The 13,198-nt window shown below is 40.9% G+C and overlaps 1 protein-coding gene across 1 annotated transcript in view; it reads left to right on the top strand.

The window, feature by feature from the left end:
* Nucleotides 1–348: 348 nt before the first annotated feature.
* Nucleotides 349–13,198, top strand: part of ELOVL4 (ELOVL fatty acid elongase 4) — a 49,803-nt gene continuing 36,953 nt past the window's right edge. Inside the window, exon 1 of the mRNA XM_036918783.2 lies at nt 349–590. Within this exon, the coding sequence (XP_036774678.1) occupies nt 491–590 (100 nt within the window). The 5' untranslated portion in view covers nt 349–490. The remainder of the gene's footprint in view (nt 591–13,198) is intronic.

The following is a 13,198-nucleotide window of genomic DNA, read 5'->3' as shown; positions in this document are numbered from 1 at the left end:
GGCAGGCGGCAAGGAGGTGCCCAGACTTCTTGCTCCCGCGAGACCAGGGACGGACGAGAGGGACGCGGGGCGAGGGGCGTCGGGCGGCTCGCGCCTGCGCGGACCCGGCTCCGCCGCCTCTCCGCAACCGCAGCATCCCTGTGCACGAGTGTGCGTGTGCGTGCGCGCGGGCGGGGGAGGAGGGGCGCGCGGGTACGTGACGCGGCTGAGGTGACGGGCGGCGGCGGCGCGGGCGGCAGACTGGAGCGGCCCCGGGCGCGCACAGCCGCATCTCCTGCTCCTCCTCTTCCTCTCGGGAGCTTTGACCGCACCTTCTCCTCCCGGCTGCTCGCCGCCGCCGCCGCATCCCCGCCGCCGCGGCGCCCCGAGGAGGAGGAGGAGGAGGAGAAGGCACAGCGGGGCCGCCGCCGTTAGAGGGACCCCCAGCCGCCGCTCGCCCCCGAGGCCCGCCCTCCCGCAGTTCCCTCTCTGTCCCCCTGCCGCCGCCGCGATGGGGCTCCTGGACTCGGAACCGGGCAGTGTCCTGAGTGTCGTGTCCACAGCACTGAACGACACGGTGAAGTTCTACCGCTGGACCTGGTCCATCGCAGGTAAGGCCCTGAGGCGGACGCCGGGCTCCGACCTGGGGCGCCCGCGGCCGTCGGGATGCTGCGAACCGGGGCGGGAGCCGCCCCGGTCAGTGAGTGCTGTCCGAGCGTTAGGGCCCCCTACCCTCCCCCGGCGCCCCCACGGGTGTCCTCTGAGCTCCCGCCGTCTCCCTCACCAGCTTCTCGAATGCAGGGGCTGACAGATCGGACAGAGCCTGTGCTGCTGAGCGCTCGTCGCAGGAACTGCCCCACCCTGCACTCCCACATCTCCCGAGCTCATCTGACAGTTCTAACTTACAAGCAGAATTGGCTTTAATATTTAGTAATATTTCGCGTGGATTGGTGGCTGCGGGAGAGGGGAAGGTCCCAGTAGTAGCTCTTTTTTGCTTCAGCCTGCTGGTTGTTTTGACAAGCTGCTGACCTGCTTATATTTTCCGGTCCAGATCAACCATATATAGGATAATTTGGAATGAAAAGTAAAAGGCCATATTTGCCTCCTTGACTTATAAGAATGTTAGTTACTAAGGCTTTTTCAACAGCAAATATATTTGAAGTGATCGTGTATAATGGCTTTGCGCAGTGCAGTGCACGGCGGTGGGAGGGAGTTAGGGTGAGGTGTGTGTGTGTGTGTGTGTGTGTGTGTGTGTGTGTGTGCTGAAACACCGCGAAAGAAATCAGAAGTCTTTAGAAAGAGGGTCTCTACAGCAGCACCTAGAGGTCGTCAGAGAAGCCTACATACACAAAATTTTCTTGGCAAACTTATCCTTTTAGCTGTTGTAGTTTATTTGGAAGGCAACATAAATTGGTTGATTGATACAGCTCTTCCAGTGGAAGCAGTTGGGATATTATATTGTTTCTGCATTTTACCACTTATTTTCTTTATTTGTTTAAGTTGCTTTTGGTTTTAAAGCCTTTGAAAGTTTTTGAGATAAAAAATTAGGCTAACAGGATTTTAGAAATGATCCTGTGATGTAAATTTTTCTAGTCTTTTTGCAGTATTGCACTGCATCCCAGCAGTTGAGGAAATTAATAATACACATGACTGCCTTCCTTCCCTAGAAATGAAAATATATTCATATGGTTGTGTGTTTGTTATTAGAGTAAAATAAATGGGACATGAATACAGTACAATAGATGAGGTATATGTTGTGGAGAAAACGTGTGCTGAAGTTATTTCTGTGTGAGACAGTGATTTTTTGATGTTGATATGTTTTTAACTTTAGAAGAGTATGTTCTTTTCTCAGGTTTGACACTGATAGTTAAAAGGCAGTTTTTAGTGGAGTCTTTCCTTTGTAAGTCTTTCTTCTATGTGCTGTTAACACTGAGGTTATGCTGTACCTACAAGAACTGGGAAAGATATACCCTTCCCTTTATCTCTGTGATTTTGGTTATTTAAACATTGCATCAGGGTTTCCCATTACACAATTGTTGCAGAGCTGAACATCAGACAAGCTCCTGGCAGATGATTGCGTCTTACATACTTGAGAGATCAGGCATTGCCGAGGTCCTCCGGATCTCCATAAAGCCAGCACCACGCCCAGGAGTTCTCGTTCCTGTCTGTGTCCCTTCCTATCCCAGAACTCTTTTCCACCTCTTGAGTCTCAGAAAGAATGATTGAGAGCAAAGGTAGAATACACCTTTCTGTGATGATTGATTCCTTCCTCATAATGTTTATGTAAAAAACATCATGAATGAAGTAGAAAATGTTCAGTTGCCTCATGCAGAAGCTTGCTGCTAGCTTGTGAAAGGCCTTTAAATAAATACAATGTTGTGAGCCAAGCCTGAGAAGTGAGAGCTGTCGCTGGAACATGAGTGATCTCTCACTAGCTGGTCAGGGGAATGTATTTGCCTGTGCACCGGCTATCTAGTTACGAAATGTGAGACTGCATCCTTGCTTTCTGTGATGAGCTACCTGGTATATAGGTAGATGGTATTTCTAAACCAACTTGGAGGCTTCATGGAATATAGTCTGTTCTGCCTGTAAGGAGGAATATTTTTCATATTAAGACAGAAAAGACCTGAGCCCTATGGTGTCCCATTTTCTTTCTTTCTGTGCTCTCCAGGTTCCTTTTCTTTGACCCAACTCACTTTGCTCTATGTGCGCTTGAGAAGAATGTGTATCCTGTTGCTTTTGAATGTAGGGTTCTGCAGATGTCTATTAGGTCTATCTGTTCTAGTGTGTTGTTCAGTGCCTCTGTGTCCTTCCTTATTTTCTGTCTGGTGGATCTGTCCTTTGGAGTGAATGGTGTGTTGAAGTCTCCTAAAATGAATGCATTGCATTCTATTTCCTCCTTTAGTTCTGTTAGTATTTGTTTCACATATGCTGGTGCTCCTGTGTTGGGTGCATAGATATTTATAATGGTTATATCCTCTTGTTGGACTGAGCCCTTTATCATTATGTAATGTCCTTCTTTATCTCTTGTTACTTTCTTTGTTTAGAAGTCTATTTTGTCTGATACTAGTACTGCAACACCTGCTTTTTTCTCCCTATTGTTTGCGTGAAATATGTTTTTCCATCCCTTGACTTTTAGTCTGTGCATGTCTTTGGGTTTGAGGTCTCTTGTAAGCAGCATATAGATGGGTCTTGTTTTTTTATCTATTCATTGACTCTGTGTCTTTAGATTGGTGCATTCAGTCCATTTACATTTAGGGTGATTATCGATAGGTATGTACTTATTGCTATTTCAGGCTTTAGTTTGTTGTTACCAAAGGTTCCAGGTTACTTTCCTTACTATTTAAGAGTCTAACTTAACTCACTTAGTATGCTGTTACAAACACAATCTAAAGGTTCTTTTCTATTTCTCCTCCTTTTTCTTCCTCCTTCATTCTTTATATATTAAGCATCAAATTCTGTACTTTTTGTCTATCCCTTGATTGACTTTGGGGATAGTCAATTTAATTTTGCATTTGCCTCGCAATCAGCTGCTCCACCCTTCCTACCGTGGTTTTACTACCTCTGGTGACAGCTATCCAACCCTAGGAACACTTCCATCTATAGCAGTCCCTCCAAAATAGACTGCAGAGATGGTTTGTGGGAGGTAAACTCTCTCAGCTTTTGCTTATCTGGAAATTGTTTAATCCTTCCTTCAAATTTAAATGATATTCTCGCTGGATAAAGTAATCTTGGTTCCAGGCCCTTCTGCTTCATGGCATTAAATACATCATGCCACTGCCTTCTGGCCTGTAAGGTTTCTGCTGAGAAGTCTGATGTTAACCTGATGGGCTTTCCTTTGTATGTGATCTTATTTCTGCCTCTGGCTGCTTTTAACAGTCAGTCCTTATCCTTGATCTTTCCCATTTTAATTACTATGTGTCTTGGTGTTGTCTTCCCTGGGTCCCTTGTGTTGGGAGATCTATGGATCTCCATGGCCTGAGAGACTATGTCCTTCCCCAAATTGGGGAAGTTTTCAGCAAGTACCTCCTCAAAGACACTTTCTATCCCTTTCTCTCTTTCTTCTTCTTCTGGTATCCCTATAATACAAATATTGTTCCGCTTGGATTGGTCACACAGTTCTCTCAATATTCTTTCATTTTTAGAGGTCCTTTTTTCTCTCTGTGCTTCAGCTTCTTTGTATTCCTCTTCTCTAGTTTCTATTTCATTTATTATCTCCTCCACCGTATCCAACCTGCTTTTAATACTCTCCATCGTGCTCTTCAACGATTGGATCTCTGACCTGAATTCATTCCTGAGTTCTTGGATGTCTTTCTGTACCTCCATTAGCATGTTGATGATTTTTATTTGGAACTCCCTTTCAGGAAGAGTCACGAGGTCCATATCATTTAAATCTTTCTCAGGAGTTGTATTAAAAATTTTACTCTGGACAAGATTCCTTTGGTGTTTCATGTTTGTATATGGCGCCCTCTAGTGTCCAGAGCTCTATTCTGGAGCTGCTCAGCCCCAGAAGCAATGTCGGGGGTCACAGGGGAGCAGTACTGGTGCCTGGGGGGAGGAAAGAGCTGTTCCCCACCTCCCGTCTCCACTGCCTGACCCCGTGGGCCGGTCACACAGGTATAAGTTTTTGTCCCAGAGCAGCCGGATATGGATCCCCGCTTTCCACCAGCAGCCGGAATCCCAATCTCCCCAGGAACTCTGCTTGTATTAACTTTCCAACCCGGTAGTCATGCGAGTCTCATGAAAGCACTGTGAAATGTAGGTTTGTGCTCCCAGTGCAGATCTCCGGAGCTAGGTATTCAGCAGTCCCAAGCCTTCCACTCCCTCACTGCTCCATTTCTCTTCCTCCCGCAGGTGAGCTGTGGTGGGGGAAGGGCTCAGGTCCCACAGAGCCACAGCTCTGGTGCGTTACCCCGTTCGCTGAGGTCTGCTCTTTTCTCCAGGTGTGTGCAGTCTGACGCCGTCCTCTCTCCTGTTGCTCTCTCAGGATTAGTTGCGCCAATTAAATTTTCTAACTGTATCCAGTTTTAGGAGGAAGCCTCTGTCTCTCCTCTCATGCTGCCATCTTTAATCCCTAAATCCCCACATTGCTCTAATTCCAAGAGAATATCCTCTTGCTATGATTTCAGGAAAATCTGGGTTGAGGGAGTTTCAAAGTAGAAAAGTAATTTAGTGTAAGAGGCTGAAGAAAAAGTTGAGTCAGGTGTTTGGAAAGGGGGAAATAAAAATGGGGTGGAGAGACAGATGGTCTTGAGAAATAGTGATGTGTGGTGAAAGGATACAAATTATTCAGGGAGAGCAAGAAATGAGCTAGACTTTGTCCCTTGAGTGTTTTTATTCCCAGACTGTACTTATATGTCTCTCTCTTTCTATTCTATTATTTCATTAAACATATCTTGCTACTGAGGTTTCTACCAAGTGTAAATACACCATATCTACCTTGGACTGTCGTAACAGGAATAGGTAAAATATTTGTAGAGTGTATTTGATCTTCCAAGAGATTTTGCCCTAGATCAAACAGTTTCTGGGAAAATGTCATTTTGTGCTATTATGTCAAGTGCTGTGTAATAAAACATGTCCAAAACAATGTATAAAGACTGGGCTTTTCAAAGGCACATATCTAGCAAATACAGAATATGGCCCATAGTATATTAACTCAGAAAATCTTACTTTTACTATGTCATTAACACTTTGTATTTTGGAATTGATACTTTTGAAAGAGATGTACTTTAATAAAAGAGACAACAAAATAATTTCCCACTTCCCTGTATTATATTTTTTGATAGTTTGAACAAGTAAGCTAATCTTGGTTTATATTATATAGGAAAATATAGACTGTGTGGGCCTCTATGCAGTTGTCAGCCTGGGAATAGGTACTCTGATGCCATCGTGTTGGTTTTTTCCTTCTACTCTTTCACTTTATGAGTACATTAAAATTATTAGGACTGGGATCCTAGGCTCAAAGTGTTAATCTAATCAAGAAAAGAAAAGTTGTATGTAAATGTTTAAAACTGATGCATCTTAATGTTCTCCAGTCTGTATCACAATCATCTACATTATCCATTGCATTTATTATTTTAATAATAAAATCAGTAGCCTTTTGTATAGCTGACATTTAGCATAGAAACCTGGAAAACCAATAATAGCCCGCATGCCCACAGTAAGCCCAGATGTCTCCTGACCTACCATATTTGTTTTTGACCACATGTTTTTAAATAGCCATTGCTCCTGGAATATGTATGCACATGCATGTGTGTGTGCTGGGGGGTGGTCGGCATTGCTCTCTGTTTTCAGATACAGTGCCCCATATTTTGGTGAAAATTCTGTGTCTGGTTAGGGTTGAAGTTAAAACATAAAAGGCCAACCTAGCTGGCCTTAAATTCCCTTTGGAGGGAGCAAAAGGAAGAAGGGGGTGAATGGCACAGGAGGAGGGAGGACTTCTGTAGGATGATGATGAAATCTGGGGGCTGCACTTATATAATCATTAAGTCTTTCCTCCTCACTCTTCCAGGCATAATTCTGGGCTCTGGAGAGGGAGTGAGGATACTTGGTCACTGTTCCCGTGTAGCTCACAAAGTCTAGGGGGTCATGGCTGTTCCACATCCCTTGGTATTATGGTCTGAAGGCAGTGTCAGGTCTAGCAGGGGCCTAGGGAAGGTCAGAAAGTCCTCTACACTTCTGTCTTCACCTCTTCTGCCTTTACCACAGTCCTGAATTGTGAGAAGAATACACAAGCTCTGTTTTTAGATTATTTTAGCTGTTTCAGCATGTGAAGTTGATGTGGATACTGTTGGAGAGTATTTGGATAGGTAGACTAAGAAAAATGGCGTCAAAGAATGAAAATACATAAAACTGGGAGTGTGTCTAAGGGCTAATTAATCATCCTGATTTGCTGAAATGGGGGGTTTGTGGGAAAGGATGTTTAACTGGACACACATGAGCTGGGGTAAAGACAGGTCTGTCCCAGGGACTGCTAGGCTCCAGAGGAGCATGTGTCTTTAATATTGTATAGTATATTTACAGTAGTTTTATTATTTTTCAAAGTGAATATATAGTGTTTTGTCTATAGGTTTTGTTTGTTTGACCTAGCCTGGAAACCCAACTACCATTTTTGATGTTTCCTTGAGAAAAGACATTCTAAGTCAGGCAGCTAATTAAAGACAAACATGTAGAACATACTCAGCTCCTAACATGGATCTCCCTTAGCCAGTGTTTTCAGTGAGGTCCTAGAGTTTTTATTCTCCTGCACCATCCCTGAAGCCTCTAGGAGTTCCATGACATTTTAGGATTTTTTGGTTGGTTTGGTTCTTGTGGGTATTTCCTTCACCAAAGTCTGGTTTTTGGTGGCAGACCTCTGGATTTTATTTTCTGATGTTCTTGTCCATTCCCTAAGAGCATAGAGCAAAACATCCAATCACAGATGGAATTCCTGGAGAGTAAAACAGTGCAAATTCTAAACTGTGTTTGGCTTAGCAAAACAAAGTTTTAATAATTATATGATGATACCAATTAGTACTTCTGTGATCTTATGGGCCACAAAGAAGTTGGTCATCCTTTTATAAAGCAGTGTTTTATTTTTTTCTCAAGTCATATGATAATGTCATTAGTGAATGATTTTTCTATGCTAATAATAAGTATTTTGGATTTTTTGAATCATTATCTTGAATTAGGCATATATGAGCCCATAGGGAAGAGTTGTGTAACAGAATCTGTCTTTTCACTTTAGATGGCTTTTGTTTCCTTTTCATTATCAGGACATTTCTCCTATTACCAAATCAAGGTGTCATTGCTTTATTTTCCCTTTGAATGAGAATGTATTAGAGTATATTTTAACAAATCATATGAGTTTTAAATTTTAGAAAAAAGAAGAGAGAAAATACATGGCCTTTCAAAACCAAATTTCCAAGTTTCGTTTCTGAACTGATCAGTCAGTATTTCCCTGTCCACAGACTTGCAGCTCTAGCCAGCTTGGATAATTAGCATTTGAGTAAAACATGTACGTTTCCACCTTTATGTTTTTCATCATACTGTTCCCTGCCTTTGCTGCTCTTTGTCCTGTCTGATTCTCCAGGTGCCCTTTTTGAGAGCCACGCCCAGTTTACCTCCTGCACCCAAAGCCGGGATACGCCGGGGCGTTCATTCCTCCATCTGGTCCCATTGCCTTTGGCAGTTACTCGTGCGCCTTCTTGTGCCATTCCTTCTGCGACCCAATTGTCTTAAACTGTCTTAACTTTCATTATTATTTACCTTTTCATTTCTTTGTATTTTTTCCCCAAAACTAGAGTGCGCCCATGTATTTGTTGATTTAATATGTATCAAGAGATGACCCCCCTTAATCTAGCGTAATTTCAAAATGATATATCCTGACTGTTCAACACTAATAATGTTTGGGTCACACTAAATTATAGAAAGGCTTTTTTGGTAATGATTTTTATCATAAATTAGTCCCAAATTCAATTGATGTTGACCAAATTTAATGAAGGAATCAAACCATTAAGTCATTTATTAGCACAAAACAGTTACTTTCAAGAGATGTAAAGTCATATATAGCTCTTCTCTCTTCATTGTCTGTGCAGAAGCATTGTGGTATGTGTGGAAGTAAGGAAAGCATCATGGTATAGAGAATGGAAAGAACACCAGACTGGAATTTAGATGGTCAAGACTTGAGTCTTGGATCTGCTGCTAATTAGCTGTGAGAGAGTTTAAACAAGTCTCTTTGCTTTTCCAATCTTAACGTTTTTCATCTTTAATTGAGGGAGTTGAATTAGGTCATCTCTGATGTTTCACTGGCTCTTAAATTCTGGATATACATGCAACTTTTACATTTGTTAAAAAGGCAAAGCATTTCAAGTAAACACATTGATCAGTACTTCAAAAACCTCATTCTATGCAGCAATGCCAATCTTTTCCAACAAAACTGGTATTAGTGCTGCCCAAATAGTAAAAATAAGAGATTCATATTTAGTCCTTCTTACTTCCTCTTACCACTCCATAAGAAATAGGTAAAGGAATAGAAAAACAAAGAGATACAGATACTTAAGCATCTGCTTTGATAGGCACTGTGTTTGTTGCTATGACTCTATATCTGTTTAATGAATGCAATCATACATCACATTTATTAGGTGATATGCAACTTCTGAGGAAGGCTTGTTACATGGTATTGCACAAGTTATTCATGATTCTCTGGGTCTCTTATTTCTACCTGTACCATGAGAGGACTGAAACTATATGATTTCTTAAGGCTGCTTTATTGAATCCTCATATCTCCTAAAGCAATAGCTTAAATAGTTTGAACCTGGTCTTTATATTTTTTCTACAGAAAATGAATAATTTTTTCATACATTGTTAGAGATATTTTAAGTTATGAGGGCACTTCATCTTTGAGCATTTCTAGCTTAAGTTTGGAATTATGGCTTAAAATATTTTGTAAAATTGCTACAAGTATGTAGGTCTTAGAATAAGGGAAAACAAAAGAAATTGAATGGTTTTTGTGTAAGCATGTTCCTTAAGCAAAATGCTGATTTTAAGTATCTTTTGTCACAATTTTTCTTCATGGAATCTTGTCATTCTTAAATAAATACAAATTAAGAATGTACATCTTGGAATTTGAAAAGCAAATGCATTAATCACTGAAAGAATCAGTTACTGTTAGGTTTAATCTTAAAGGCATTTGTGATTTTGAATTGGAGAATTCAAAGGAGTAAGCTTCTCTTTTCATTTTTTATCAAACAAAAACTTAGATACAGATATGTACAGTTAAGGAATTTCATATATTTTTGGACAGACATGTTCATATCAGCTTTATTCACAATAGCCAAGAGGTGGAAGCAACCCAAATGTCCACTGATGGATGAATGGATAAACATAATGTAGTATACATATGCAGTGGAATATTTTTCAGCCCTAAAAATGAAGGAAATTCTGACAACCTTGAAGATACTACGTTAAGTGAAATAGGCCAGTCTCAAAAAGACAAATACTGATGATTCCACTTATATGAGATAGTCAAATTCATAGAAACAGAAAACAGAATGGTAATTTCCAAGGGGTGGGGGAAGGGACAGATGAGGGAGTTTTTTTTTTTTTTTGATAATTATTTTTTATTGAAGGGTAGTTGACGCACAGTATTACATTACATTAGTTTCAAGTGTACAACACAGTGATAAAACATTTATATACATAATTCTAGGTTCCAGCTATCACCCTACCAAGCTGTTACAATATCTTGACTATATTCCTTATGCTACACATTATATCCCGGTTACTTATTTATTTTACCATTGGAAGTCTGTCCTTTTTTTTTTTTTTTTTTTTTGTGAGGGCATCTCTCATATTTATTGATCAAATGGTTGTTAATGACAATAAAATTCTGTATAGGGGAGTCAATGCTCAATGCACAATCATTAATCCACCCCAAGCCTAATTTTCGACAGTCTCCAATCTTCTGAGGCATAACAAACAAGTTCTTACATGGAGAACAAATTCTTACATAATGAATGTTACATAGTGAACAGTACAAGGGCAGTCATCACAGAAACTTTCAGTTTTGCTCATGCATTATGAACTATAAACACTCAGTTCAAATATGAATACTCATTTGGTTTTTATACTTGATTTATATGTGGATACCACATTTCTCTCTTTATTATTATTATTTTTAATAAAATGCTGAAGTGGTAGGTAGATACAAGATAAAGGTAGAAAACATAGTTTAGTGTTGTAAGAGAGCAAATGTAGATGATCAGGTGTGTGCCTGTAGACTATGTGTTAATCCAAGCTAGACAAGGGCAATAAAACATCCATGTATGCAGAAGATTTCTCTCAGAACAGGGGGGGTGAGGTTCTAAGCCTCACCTCTGTTGATCCCCAATTTCTCACCTGATGACCCCCCTGCGACTGTGCCTGTCTTAGGTTGTTCCTCCCTTGAGGAATCTTACCCGTCTCTGGCTAACCACTCATCTTCTGGGGCCATACAGGGAAATGTAAAGTTGGTAAGTGAGAGGGAAGCCTTAGTGTTTGAAATGGTTAGCTTTTTATTTCTTTGCATATTTATGCCCTGTAGCTTCTATGCCCAGCATTTGTCTTGAGGTATCTTTACCACTTGGAAGAATTATGATACTCGGTAAATTTGATATGAGGCACAAATTCTATTTCAGGGTTGTAATTAGGAAGGAAGAAGAAAAGCTATAGAAGTAGCAGGCAGAAGAAAACATGGGAAGATTGATTATTTCTGTGACATATCTTCTTGTAGAGTAACTTCAGCATGTATAGGTTTTAAGCTACTACTTAAATTGTGCACACACATTAACATAATAGGAGTATAGTTACATAACCAGAGCATACCTGTAATTACCAGCCATCTCCAATGAAACCAAGAAAACCAGTTAGGCACCTTAGGCATTTGTGAAAACTTATCTATGATATGGTGGATATTGTCCAACTGAACCTGAACAGTCTGAGAGAAATCAGACAAATTAAAACAACCCATTCCTGGGGAATGTTCACATCCCTTATGTTCTTTTAACAGTAAATAGTCTGTAGTTGTAAGATTTTGCACTTCTCCTAATTCTTGGTTGAGTTCCAACAGTACAGATCCAGTCAAATTTGTTGTTTTACTGTCTGCACAGGCCAGCTTAGATATCTCCTTCATTCCCATGGCAAGTCCAGGAACTGGTGGGATGAGTGCATCTACAGCTGTAGCAGCACGTGGATCTTTGTTGGGGTTTTTTGATGATCATCTTCTGGCATGAGTCTTCCAGAGAGTGCTGATGTTGGAAGTTCTCTTTCATAGCGTATCTTAGTTCATTTTTGGCGTAGCCTAATTAGGCTTTGATCTTCTGTATAAACACAAACAGACCCCTTGTCTACACTTTTATATGCCCTTTATACCCTTGTGTAGAACTCATTAGAGGTTACCACACAGGAACTGCCCTTTTTTTGTTTGTTTGTTTGTTTGTTTTGTTTTGTTTTGTTTTTGGTATCACTAATCTACACTTACATGAAGAATATTATGTTTACTAGGCTCTCCCCTATACCAGGTCTCCCCTATAAACCCCTTTACAGTCACTGTCCATCAGCATAGCAAAATGTTGTAGAATCACTACTTGCCTTCTCTGTGTTGTACAGCCCTCCCTTTTCTCCTACCACCCCATGCATGCTAATCTTAATACCCCCCTACTTCTCCTCCCCCTTATCCCTCCCTACCTACCCATCCTCCCCAGTCCCTTTCCCTTTGGTACCTGTTAGTCCATTCTTGAGTTCTGTGATTCTGCTGCTGTTCTGTTCCTTCAGTTTTTCCTTTGTTCTTATATTCCACAGATAAGTGAAATCATTTGGTATTTCTCTTTCTCTGCTTGGCTTGTTTCACTGAGCATAATACCCTCCAGCTCCATCCATGTTGCTGCAAATGGTTGGATTTGCCCTTTTCTTATGGCTGAGTAGTATTCCATTGTGTATATGTACCACATCTTCTTTATCCATTCATCTATCGATGGACATTTAGGTTGCTTCCAATTCTTGGCTATTGTAAATAGTGCTGCAATAAACATAGGGGTGCACTGATCTTTCTCATACTTGATTGCTGCATTCTTAGGGTAAATTCCTAGGAGTGCAATTCCTGGGTCAAATGGTAAGTCTGTTTTGAGCATTTTGATGTACCTCCAAACTGCTTTCCACAATGGTTGAACTAACTTACATTCCCACCTGCAGTGTAGGAGGGTTCCCTTTTCTCCACAGCCTCGCCAACATTTGTTGTTGTTTGTCTTTTGGATGGCAGCCATCCTTACTGGTGTGAGGTGATACCTCATTGTAGTTTTAATTTGCATTTCTCTGATAATTAGTGATGTGGAGCATCTTTTCATGTGTCTGTTGGCCATCTGTATTTCTTTTTTGGAGAACTGTGTGTTCAGTTCCTCTGCCCATTTTTTAATTGGGTTATTTGTTTTTTGTTTGTTGAGGCGTGTGAGCTCCTTATATATTCTGGACGTCAAGCCTTTATCGGATGTGTCATTTTCAAATATATTCTCCCATACTGTAGGGATCCTTCTTGTTCTATTGATGGTGTCTTTTGCTGTACAGAAGCTTTTCAGCTTAATATAGTCCCACTTACTCATTTTTGCTGTTGTTTTCCTTGCCCGGGGAGATATGTTCAAGAAGAGGTCACTCATGTTTATGTCTAAGAGGTTTGTGCCTATGTTTTCTTCCAAGAGTTTAATGGTTT

This window comes from Manis pentadactyla, chromosome 12 (assembly GCF_030020395.1).
Source record: "Manis pentadactyla isolate mManPen7 chromosome 12, mManPen7.hap1, whole genome shotgun sequence".
NCBI classification, from domain to species: domain Eukaryota; kingdom Metazoa; phylum Chordata; class Mammalia; order Pholidota; family Manidae; genus Manis; species Manis pentadactyla.
The sequence above is the reverse complement of the archived record's forward strand: the minus strand, read 5'-3'. Positions and strand labels throughout refer to the sequence as shown.